General features: G+C 44.2%; 1 protein-coding gene across 1 annotated transcript in view; it reads left to right on the top strand.

Moving 5' to 3' along the window:
• Positions 1-11611, top strand: part of LBP (lipopolysaccharide binding protein) — a 27541-nt gene extending 15930 nt beyond the window's left edge. Inside the window, exons 8-15 of the mRNA XM_068565618.1 lie at positions 460-636; positions 2000-2059; positions 4046-4213; positions 5607-5674; positions 6210-6252; positions 8237-8300; positions 9112-9188; positions 11230-11611. Of these exons, the coding sequence (XP_068421719.1) occupies positions 460-636; positions 2000-2059; positions 4046-4213; positions 5607-5674; positions 6210-6252; positions 8237-8300; positions 9112-9188; positions 11230-11274 (702 nt within the window). The 3' untranslated portion in view covers positions 11275-11611. The remainder of the gene's footprint in view (positions 1-459; positions 637-1999; positions 2060-4045; positions 4214-5606; positions 5675-6209; positions 6253-8236; positions 8301-9111; positions 9189-11229) is intronic.
• The last annotated feature ends 257 nt before the right edge of the window (positions 11612-11868 follow it).

The following is an 11868-nucleotide window of genomic DNA, read 5'->3' as shown; positions in this document are numbered from 1 at the left end:
TCGGTTACACATATACATATATCCTCACTGATGTTATATGTATAACTTTTTTTTTTTTAATTCTCTCTTTTTTTTAAAAAAAATTCTTTTCCCATATAGGTCATTACAGAGCATTGAGTAGAGTTCCCTGTGCTATACAGCAGGTTCTTATTAGTTATCTATTTTATATATAGTAGTGTGTATATGTCAGTCCCAATCTCCCAATTTATCCCTCCCCCCCTTATCCACTGGTAACCATAAGTTTGTTTCCTACATCTGTGACTGTACTTCTGTTTTGTAAATAAGCTCATTTGTACCCTTTTTTTTAGATTCCAAGGAAAACTTATTTAATGGTGGCGTTTCAGGCAGTGCCTCCCGTCCATGTTCCCTCATCAGACTCTATAGGCAACTACCTAGCTCAGGTGTCCAGCCCTGGGATAGACTTAGAAAAGTTCAAATGGATTCTATCTCTCTCTCCAGGGGGAAATTTTTAGCCGTGATCACCGCTCCCCGGTTGCCTTCCTTGCTCCTGTCATGAGCCTTCCTGAGGAACACAGCCGAATGGTCTACTTTGCCATCTCTAATTATGCCTTCAACACCGCCAGCCTAGTTTATCACAAAGTGGGATACCTGAATTTTTCCATCACAGATGACATGGTGAGTATCGTAGCACAATAGCTCCCACAAACGACACTGTCTCCTTCCTTCTTTCCTTTCCACGCATTTACATCGGTGAAACAGTAAATTATGACTAAGAAGAAAGATCAAGAGCAGGAAAATATAAGTTAGTACGATTTCCCTTTTCACTTTGGCTGCCAGAAAGCTCAAAAGTTCTTTCTCCTTAGAACAATTGTGGAAGACTTTGTGGCTTGCTTGTCTGTCTTTTACTTTTCCCTCCAGACTCGATCTGTTATTCTAATTCATACTTTCTTTCATCCTGATGGTCTGTGGAGGTTTAAAAAAAGATTTTAGTGAATGAGGCAGGACAATAGATACACTGATAAATGCATAAAGTTACATAGAATAGAAAATAAAGACCAAGTTAAAAGTAAAGCACAATTTTATAAAGACACTGGGCCCCAAAATTGATTTTTTTTAAAATCATGAATCTGTGCAGGAGCTTCCTGTAGCCAAAATGGAAAGGGTACATGAGTTAGTGATTCACAGCAAAAAGGAGGGACAAAGTCTTCCGAGCACTTAGCTCTAAAATAACTGTCTCAGATGTGGCTTTGTATAAAGGTTACTAAATTTTAGAGTGGATCACGTGGTTAATATTTCTTTCAGTTTCTTTAATATTTCTGGGGTTTAGATGGATGTTCCTTGTAGCTCTTTGTAAAAGCTGAGGCCTCATGAGCAATGTACGGATGGTGGGGGAAACACAATGCAGTCCAAATTGGATGGTCCAGCCTACCCTGGCAATAAATTGAGGACCAGCAGTGATGGATGGAGTGACATTTGTCCTTTGACTCACCCACACCCAGGCCTTTTGCTTCTATTGCCATGTTTGAGTCACCCTTCCCACCTGTGGTACAGTCCTTTCTTTCAGTGGGTGGGATCACGGTAGCTGTGTTTTATTGAGCGCTCACTATGTGCTAGGCCTTGGGCTAGATGCTTTGTACCCACCATTTCACTTAGCCCTCACAGTGACCCAACAAGTGGGGACTGTAATTATCTCCATTTTATAGGTGAGGAAGTTGGGGCTCAGAGAGGTAAAGGCACTCACCTGAGATCACATAGTCACGAAGCCAAGAGTCAAACTTAGATCTGCATGATTGCAAATCTCACCCTTGTGGATCCTCTGATTGAGTCCTGCATGTCACTTATGGCCCAAGGAGAGCAGTCAGGATCCCAAGGACTCGTGTGCCCATGGTGAATGCAGAACGGGCATCTCGCCATTGCCATGGTAACCCTGAGCCGTCAAGAAGCTACGTTATTGAATATCCCCCCACTTCCCCATCTCTCTTCAGAACTTCGGCTCTGGCCGGAGCACCTGAAACTTCTTTGTGTCCCTTTGCCGCAGGTTCCGCCTACTTCTAACATCCGACTGACCACCAAGTCCTTCCGCGCCTTCTTCCCCCGGGTAAGGCTTCCCTCAGCCCTCAGGGTGCAGGCTGAGCCCCCAATACCTCAGGGGTCTTCTTTAAAACCTCCACACTCCTCTCAGCTTGACCAAGAGTCAGAAGGCCAGCAGCGGGGCCCCCAGTGAAGGCCGTGGTGCTGCAGGTTTGGGGACTCCCTTCCCTTCAAGGCCCAGATAACAGAGGCCTGAGCCCTGTGTCTCGTGGGACCACAGGCTGCCCAGCCTTTTGCTGCTGATCTCTGACAATACCAAGGAATGCCGACATGTCCCACAAAATGTATCCTAATTAATAACAGCAAGCAATTACGGAGGGCGTACTAGGGGTCAGGCACTGTTCTTGGTGCTTTAAAAAATTATTTTTTGAATGGATAATAAATTCTCATTGTTCAAGATTCAAAAGACATAAAAGGTTACAGAGTGGAAAGTCCCATCCACTCCTGTCCCCTAAACATCCAGTTCACACCCCGAGTCTATCAATATTATCAGATCGTACACATCTTTCTGGGGCTATTCTATGTATAGGTGAACAAATGTATGTCTTTCCTCCATTTTTGTACAAAAATGGAGGTATATTTTACACTCCATTTTGTACCTTACTTTTTCCCTTAGTATACCAGGCGATGATTCCACGTAGGTAGATAAAGAGCTTCCTCACTCTTGTTTTCTTGGGAATCCAGTCTGCCATTGTATTATGGATGGACCACAGTTTGGGTAAATCAGTCCCCCATGGAAGGACATTTACGTTGTTTCCAGTCTTTTGCTACATCAGTGTTGCAGTGAATAACCCTGTAGCTTGGTCTTTGCTGGACTAAGCTCTTCATGTTCAATATCTCATTTAATCCCACGGAAATCCACCTGTCCTGTCCCCTCTCCCCTACCTCCTGAGTCCCCCCAAGACACAGCTCAGACAGGTGGTAGTGTTTAAAGTTCCTTGCAGAGGGCTTGATGATGGCTGAGAGGAATTATAACGGTGGGAAAATGGTTGAACTTTAAATACTGCAGTACCTGGGTCACGTCCTTCCATGACATACCCTCACAGCAGGCCCTTCCTCTCCCTAGAGCCCCACAAAAGCCCAACCTGCCACCATGTTGTCGGCGCTAGCTTTAGAGGGACCTTGGCTTCATCCTGGTTCCAACATCCCTTTTGCCCAGAAAGAGGAGGAAACTCTCCCTCTCCCTTCCTGCTCACATCATAATCAGCCTGACACAGAAGCAGCTCAGGTCACCTTCTTAGTCAAGTGGCTTACCTCCTCAACCTTCTAAAGATCTCCCTTTTACAACTGAATGTAGATTTTATATTTGCATAACCAAAAGGCTCATGGGACTGTCGTTCCTCCACCAACTTCCCCCGTAAAAGGAACAGTCTTGACCCCGAATTAAATTCTAATTAAAAGGAAAATTGCCAGCTCTTTGAAATGGTGGGATCTAGGTGTGTTGTGCTTCAAAAACATTGGTGTCTGGTCTTTGCATGTGCAGTTACCTGAGTGTGATGGGGGTATAGAGAAAAAACTAGCTCTCACCCATTGCCCAGGGAGGGGTGTGGAGTGAAAAAAAAATCAGCCTAATCTTTCTGGAGGACAGTTTGGCAATCAGTAACTGGCAGAAGCTTTAAAAATATCCCTGCCCTTGGACTCAGCAATTCCATGTCTAGGAATGTATCCCCCAAAATAATTGCCAAGGGTACACAGGAGAGTGGTCTTTAAAATGGCAAAACCTTGGAGACAACTTGATGTGCAATAATGTTAGATCAATTGCAGTACCCATGCACAGTGGAATACAATGCAGCCATGAGATAAATGACACAGACTCCATATGTCTGACGTGGAAGGATGTCCAGTTATACCTTCAAGAGAAAAAGGCACAGAGCATTTTGTGGAAATTAAACCAACCAAGAAGTGTTCTCAGCTTGATCTGACTCCCTCAAGGTTCTCCCAGCAAACCTGCATGTTTCCTTCTCTTGACATAATTTCTTCATTCTGCCCTCAGTTAGCCAGACTGTACCCCAACATGAACTTAGAGCTCCAAGGCACAGTGGTCTCTGCCCCATTCCTGAACTTCAGCCCTGGGAATCTGTCCTCAGCTGCCCAATTGGAGATTGAGGCCTTTGTGCTCCTGCCCAACTCCGTCAAGGAGCCTGTCTTCCGGCTTGGTGTGGTAAGGTTCAAACGCTTGGCAAACATTGTTCTCTTTTCCTACATGCTTTTTCCCCCACTCCCCAGCTGGCTAATTCCTTAAGATAGATCTCAACTTAAGTATCACTTCCTCAGATAGGCCTTTCTTGGTTGCCCTTACCCCTGATCTACCTTAGGCCCCTTGTCATCTTTTTTTCTTGTGGCACCCTTTTATTTTTCTTCATAGGACTTATTGTAAAGATACCAATGTAGCTGTTTGCAGGTTTATTTGCTTAATGTATGTTTGCCCAACTAAGTGAGTCTGGGCTATTGTGGGGAGGAAGGCATAGGGGATCTTTGACCTGTTGCTCTGCTCTGTTATCTATATCTGGCCCCTGAAGACTACATTTCCCAGGCTTCCTTGCACTGACTTCCAGCTAGGTCAGCCAATGGAAGACACTGTCAGGAGAATGGAGAGTGGGAGGAAGGCAGAAGCCAGAGTATTTCTTCTTCTCTCTTTATCTTGGACAGAGACTCAGGCACTGACTGTGTCTCCTCCATGGTGCCTCCCCAGTTCCTCCCTCTGTTCCTCCAGTCCTGGGGTGGAAGCAGCTTCCCACCTCTGCTAATCTCTGAGTTGCCTCTCCAACTCTTTTTTAACTTCTTAGCAATTCCATCATTTGTATAACCAATCCCCTGTATGAAATTCCCTCTTGGTTAAATATTGAGAGCTGTGTCTCCGTTCTCAATGGACCCTGTCAAACAGAGAAGGGAGTCTGAGTTTTTTGGGGGTCCTGCTCACAGGATGGAGAACTTTGCTATCTTGTTCCAGGTTTGAAACTCAGCAAGACAAATTTCTAGAAGAGTAATTGCTCCCAGATGTTATATCTGCAATTTGATATTGTTGTTATTGTTAACAAAATTGTTGTCAATATATTTTATTTTATTATTTACTATTTTTATTTTTATTATTTTGGTAAAGTAGAAAAGGATAGCTTTATTGCTTTGCCAGGCAAAGGGGAACACACCAGACTTCTGCCTTGAAAAACTATGTGTCCCCAATATATTTTAAATTAAAACATAAGCTATTATTATTACTATTATTATTTACTAGGGCTGAATCTTGGCCCTGAGATAGCTAGAAATGGTCCCTTTAGAGATGTCCAGGGATAGGCCTCTATACATTCTCTTGGTAGTATGTTCAAAGTTTAATTGCTATCATAGTCAGCAATTTCAAGTAAAAATGTTCAAGTCCAAGTTCAAATGTTTATTGAGCACCCATGATGAGCTTCCTGGGAGTCTAATCTAGTGGGCAAGTTCCTGCTTTAACTCAGTGAGATGTTGGCTTAGAGGAGACAGCCAGTCCTCATAGTTATCCATTCTGTACATGACAACCTCCTTCATTTAGACCTGTTTCTTTCTACTGGAATTACCAGGCCACTAATGTGTCTGTCATGTTGACCTTCAACACCAGCAAGATCACTGGATTCCTGAAGCCAGCAAAGTAAGTCAGCCTCGTGACTTACATGGGGGGCGCTCAACCAGGCTCCATCTGACACTGCAGCTGATTCCCTGTAGCTGGAGGTGGGATGTAACCAGAGCCCCCTGTCAATGTTAGGGGCCCACGGTTTGGGAAGGAAACTTAAATTTTACCCCAGTTGGCCCAATTCCTTGGGCCAACTGGATCTGCCTCCATAAACTTCCTTTTCACCTAACCCCCATTACTTCCAAATTTCTAAAGAATTTACTAATACTGCTTTTTCTTAATCTATGAATTTTAGACATCAGCAATATTGACTTCCTGAAATTATAGAGACTGAGTTCTTTTGTGCTACACACTTCCCCTCTGCAAGTCTTCCCAATAAGGTTGTATCATTGTTTTTGGTTCCTCAATCATCTTTTTCACTCTCACTGCTACCACACCAGTGGCCCTGTGCCTTCTCAAGCTGGTGTCTCCTCCTTTCTGGGGATCCCTGCATTGCTTAGGTTTCCCTTGAACGTAATGCCCACATCTCTGAATCTTCTCCGATTTGTTATAGGATGCAAGTGGAACTGAAAGAATCTAAAGTTGGAGTATTCAATGTAAGTTATTATTGTTTTTATTTATGAAATGATTAGGGTAATAATTAATTTAGAGTATTTACTAAGCAATGCTTTGGCACCTATAATAGAAAATAGAAAAGGAGAAGAGTTACTCTCTGCCCTAGAAAAGCATAGAAGTTCTTGAGGACAGGAACCATAGGGCAGAGGAAGAGTTACCTCCCAATATAAGACAATATAATTAAATCATCTATTGGACAGAATTCTTTTAACTGCAAAGAATAGAAAGCCAACTAAAAGTGTCTTAAGCAAACAGAAGGAATGTATAGGATCATAACCAAAAAACAAAACCAAAAAAGCTAAGGCTAGAGGTTTCAGGCATAGCTGGATCCAGGTGTTCAAATTAGTACACCAAGAATCTCTCTCCAAGGGAAGGGGAGAGGGGCGATATAGGGATAGGGGGAAAACGGTTATTATGGGATTGTATAAAATCATGTGTGTGAAACTTTTGAAAATTGTAGAGCACTACAGAATTTAAAGAATCTTTCATTCAATTTTTTAAAAAGAAAAAAAGAATATATTCCAAAAAAAAAAGACTCTCTATCTCTCCATTCTGCTTTCATCTGTGTTGGCTTCATTCTCAGGCAGGTTCTTCCCACTGGTGGAAAACTCACAAATTTCCTGTAGTTTCTTTTTTTTTAACCCACAAAAAAAAAAAAAAAAAAAAAAAGCCCTCGTTGGATTAATCTTAGTCATGTGCCCATTCTTTAGCCAATCACGTGGTCGGAAATTGGACAAGGTCAGTTGGCTGAGCATGGGTTTAATCTACACTCCCAGAGCCAGGATTTGCAGTCCCAAACCACGTGGACTGAGGAGTGTTCCCCAGGAGAAAATAGGGACTATTATTAAAACAAAAGGAATTGAGTGCTGGGCAGCCAAAACCAAGAGATGATTTCCACAAAGAGGAAAAAGTGGTGAAATAAATGGTGCCATATTAAAGGAGGAAAAAGAATGGGAAGTTTTATGTGGGCTGAAACAATCAAGGAGAGATTTCTGAAAAAAGGGAAGGTGGGGTGATGGCAGCTGCTCACAAGCCAAGGAGGAGATGGAAAGACTTTAATCTATAGTAGTTGGCTTCCTTTTTACCATCCTATGGATACTGGTTCCCTCTGACCACACTTTACCGGCCCTCCACTTCCCAGACTTTCCCTCAAGTAGAAGTGGAAAAAATACATCAAGTGTGGGGAGAAACATTGCCCACAGGGACCCTGAAGGATGACTCCATTCAGAGAACGAAGGCTAAAGTGAATAATGACACACTAATATTGTATCTGTGCATGGCATGTAAAAATGTTCTATGAAGTAAATTATTCATATGTAAAGAGTCACAAAAACACATCCTATCATGTTTTCAGAACAGCGACTGTAAAAAATAAGACCTGTAGAATCAGATAAATCTGGATTCAAATTCAGACCCTGCTGCCCGATTTCTAGCAAGTCACTTTCATTCTGTGGGCCTCAGTTTTCTTATCTGTGAAATGGGGACATTAATATTAACTTCGAAGTGTTATACTGAAGATTGAATCAGGTGTAGATGTAATGCTCTGAGCCCTATACCTGGCACATTGTGAGTGTTAAAAGTTGGGTTTCATAATTTTTGTTTTGACTTAAAAATCTGTTTTATTATATAAGTAACTTGGGAAAACATTTCCACTGTAAAAAGACAAATTAAATACTAAAGATAAGGCTAAGCCAAACCTTGATGTTCTTCCTGGAGGATAGATAGTTGGGCGTGTAGTCTTCCAAATTTTTCTATCCCTTCGTACACATATAAATGTGCATCTCAAAATAGTTTTATAAAGTAGTAGCATGATGTAGGTATCTACCTGAAATTTGCTTTTGTTCAAGCCTTTTGTCATGTCAGCACATACAAAACCACCCCACCCACGGGGTGGCCTCTGTGGAGGTTTGTTGGTGGGCAAGATGGTACATGTGGTTATGGTGTACCTCTCCTATTCTCCACCAGGTGGAGCTGTTGGAGGCACTGCTCAATTACTACCTTCTCAACACCCTCTACCCCAAGGTCAATGGTAAGTTATCACTATGGATTTTTCCAAGTCAAGAGTGGACACTGCTCTTTGGGGGAAAGAAAGCTGGGACCAGGGCTCTCCTGCAGGCTGTGTGACCTTGGGCGAGTCACTTATCTTCTCTGAGCTTCGGTGGCCTGTCTGTGAGATGGGAGTGTTAAAGTTGGCCTCACCTCATTCCAGGCCTCTAAGGAGGGTTGAGAATAGGGGCAGTTTTTGGAACACAGTAAACCTCCTCCTAAGAGAGAAAGAGGGGCTCACAGAAGTGCCCACACACACCCTGAAGTGACAGGTGAGACTGAGAACCAAGTTAATATACAGGGTACAAGGCAGCCCACCTCTAAAATCACATTCCCCAGTTAGTTGCCATCTCCTTGGTCAAAAAATAAAGCTTAAAGACCTAAACCCTCTTTCCATGAGACCCTGCTTCATTTGGCTACAGTAGAAAGCAGGATGCAGGTGGGGGGCAGAGAGCAAATGCCCACTGGATTCTTATCATGAGTAGACGCTGCCCCACCCCTGCCACTGTCTCCACAGAGCACCATGGCTGAGGGCTCAGGCTCCCCTGTCAGTCTGCCTGGCATCAAATCCCAGTTCTTCCACTTTCTAGCTATGTAACCTAGGACAGGTTACTTGGCCACTCTGTGCCTCAATTTCCTTATCTGTAACATGGGAATAATAATCCCAATCTTTGGTGATAATTAAATGGGAATATACTGTGTATAGAGTTTGCAGAGAGGAACTTTTTGGTGTAAAATTTTCTCTGTAATTATGTATTAACAAATCTCTCTTGATGTTCTGCCTCAACCTCCAGAGAAGTTGACAGAAGGCTTCCCCCTCCCTCTGCTAAAGCGTATTCAGCTCTATGACCCTGTTCTCCAGATCCACAAGGTCAGTGGGTTCAGCGGGGTTCTGAGGAATTGGGGAGGGGGGTTGGTTAGCTTTCCAGGTTTGCAGGCTATAACCCAGTGGGTGGGACCCAGCCTAACCCTGCAGCTGGGAAAGCCTCAACGGGGGTGGGATGGTTCAGGGTCAGCTGGATGCCATGAAGCCGTCCACGTGTCCTTTAGAAGTGGCACCTCTATGGGGGCAGGAGGGATTTGACACAACCTGTGTCACAACTTTCCACCCCCTGCCCCCCTGCCCCCCGACCGTGGGTGACCTGGGAGAACCTCAAGACCAGCTTGTTGTAAAAATACAGCAATCCTAGCCATGCCAACAGCTCAGGTTCTGAAAGCCATTTGTAAGTTTTTAAAATTTCTTCTAATTTCTTGGGAATCCCCTGGTGGCCCAGTGGTTAGGACTCGGCACTTTCACTGCTGAGGGCCCGGGTTCAATACCTGGTCTGGGAACTGAGATCCCACAAGCCGTGTGGTGAGGCCAAAATTAATTAATTAATTAAGTAAAATAAAATTTCTTCTAATTTCTTAAGTGGAAGAGCTTTGATGTATTAATAGATACATGTTTGCTGTGCCGTCCCTCATAGACCCATTGCCCCACCACACTCATAGCTTGACTTCTGGTATACTTCCTTCCAGCCTTTTGTCTCCTCTAAGCATTTTTTGAAATTGTTTTCTTGTTCTGAATAGTTGCCTTGCTAGCACTCAGACCTGTTTTCTTTCTTTTCTTTTGGTTGCAGTCTAGTCTCCCTTCCCCCCCACCAATGTTAAGTTCTGTCCCAAGCATGCAAGGGACCATAATTTACTTAACTATTTGAATACCAAGGAGTATGTCTGATTCTTCACCAGACTCTCCACTCTTCTGATCAAGCATTTTATGCGCCATCTGTGCCCCACGGTTCAGGTTACCTTTCTAGAAGAACATCCGTAAGGTGGGATGACTGGGTTGGCAGGCTTGTGAGCATTAAGGGAGATGCTGCTTTGTGCCTGGTACCTAGTCAACATCCAGCAAACAACAGCTACTAAAGAGAGGGCCAGGCAGCAGAGTGGTCAGGGACATTGAAACAGGGATCAGCTGAGACATTTGAAAACAAATATCCAGAGCCCTTTTGCGTCCAGAGATACTCAACACCCAACTATTGTTGAGAGTTTATAAGGAGTGAGACAGATCACTGTTCAAAGCAAGGACTGATTGACAATTCATGCAGCTGGCCTCAGTTTTCTCCTGTGTAAAGTGGGGTGTAGCCCAAACCTCACTGGGCAGTTGTGAAGATTAGAGCTTCTAGCTCAGTTGGGCACAATGGAAGTCATTAGAAGATTTGTTAGATTGACCCTTGAACAACACAGGTTGGAATGGCCCCATGTCCGTGTATACACAGAGTTTTTTCAATAGTAAATACAATACTATGGTACTACACCATCTCCGCAGTTGGTTGAATCTGTGTATGAGGAACTGCGGCCGCGAGGAACCGCGGATATGGAGGGCTGACTGTAAATTATACATGGATTTTTCCACCCATCGGCGCCCCTAACCCTGCAGTTGTTCAATGGTCAACTGTATATACTATCATATTCATTAAAATGTTGAGGTCAACTCTGCCCATGTGTTTGACCCCCAAAGGCAGGGGATGGGTTGCTGTGGGAAAGAATTGGATTTTGCTCTGAGTTCAGAATTCCCACCCCTTTGGTGATGGAAACTTACGAGGAAGTAGGAGAATAAACCCCAGCAGCTCACAGTTTTGTCTTGTTCACCAAGGAGAGAGAATTTAGGTGACACAGGGGACATTTATGAGGTCTGCCAGGAAGCAGCAGCTTGGGAAATGACAGATAAATTGCCACCTTAGAGAAGGTAGCTGGCAAAAGCTGTGCTTTATGGAGACCTTGGTGACAGAGGCACACGCTCGATTTATGCACTGACCTGGTTTCTGGCAGAGCTTGTGCTTCCCCAGACGTGGGCCTCCCTTTAAATCAGAGATGCATCTTTCTGGAGTAGAGGATGCTTTTACCATCCTGTCCTGTCTTGTCTCTCCTAGGACTTCCTGTTTTTGGGCACCAACGTCCGGTACCTGAGAGTTTGAGGACAGGGCGAAAGACAGGGCTTGGGGGCCACAGCTGGATTGCCAAGTTGCATTTCCAGATGTGCAGCATATTCCTGGAGATTCTGGGAGGATGAAGACCATTTCTGTTATCAGCTCTGGGGGCCTGGCCTCGGTCCCCACACTCCTCCTTTTCAGCACATACACCCACACCCCCTCTAACTCTGGACTTTACTTTCCCACCAGGACGGACCGTCCTCCCCCACTAGCCTGTACTATCTTTAAGGGCAGGCACTGTCTTTTTTATTCACCATCGGATCCCTGTGCCTAGCAGAGTGCTTGCACTTAGTAGGTCCTCAATAAATATTTATTGAATGGCTCAATGAAGGAACCATCTGGTACTCTAGCTGAACCTCCCTACTGCCAACCCTCTCTTACTTAAGGGGTCCTTGGATGGTCAGCTCCATCTGTGGTCTTCAAGGATGAACTCTGACCACATTCTCATTTCTCAGCACTGCTGCTGTGGGAACCTCAATGAGAGAACGTGGGATTCCACTCCCTGCTCAGCCCTGGACCTGGTGCTGACGCTGGCTCTCTAAGACAATTGTCCATCTCAGTTTGGGGGCAGTTCATGGG

Source organism: Eschrichtius robustus, chromosome 16 (assembly GCF_028021215.1).
Source record: "Eschrichtius robustus isolate mEscRob2 chromosome 16, mEscRob2.pri, whole genome shotgun sequence".
Classification (NCBI taxonomy): Eukaryota; Metazoa; Chordata; class Mammalia; order Artiodactyla; family Eschrichtiidae; genus Eschrichtius; species Eschrichtius robustus.
Note: the sequence above shows the minus strand (reverse complement) of the source record. Positions and strands in the feature narration are given on the sequence as shown.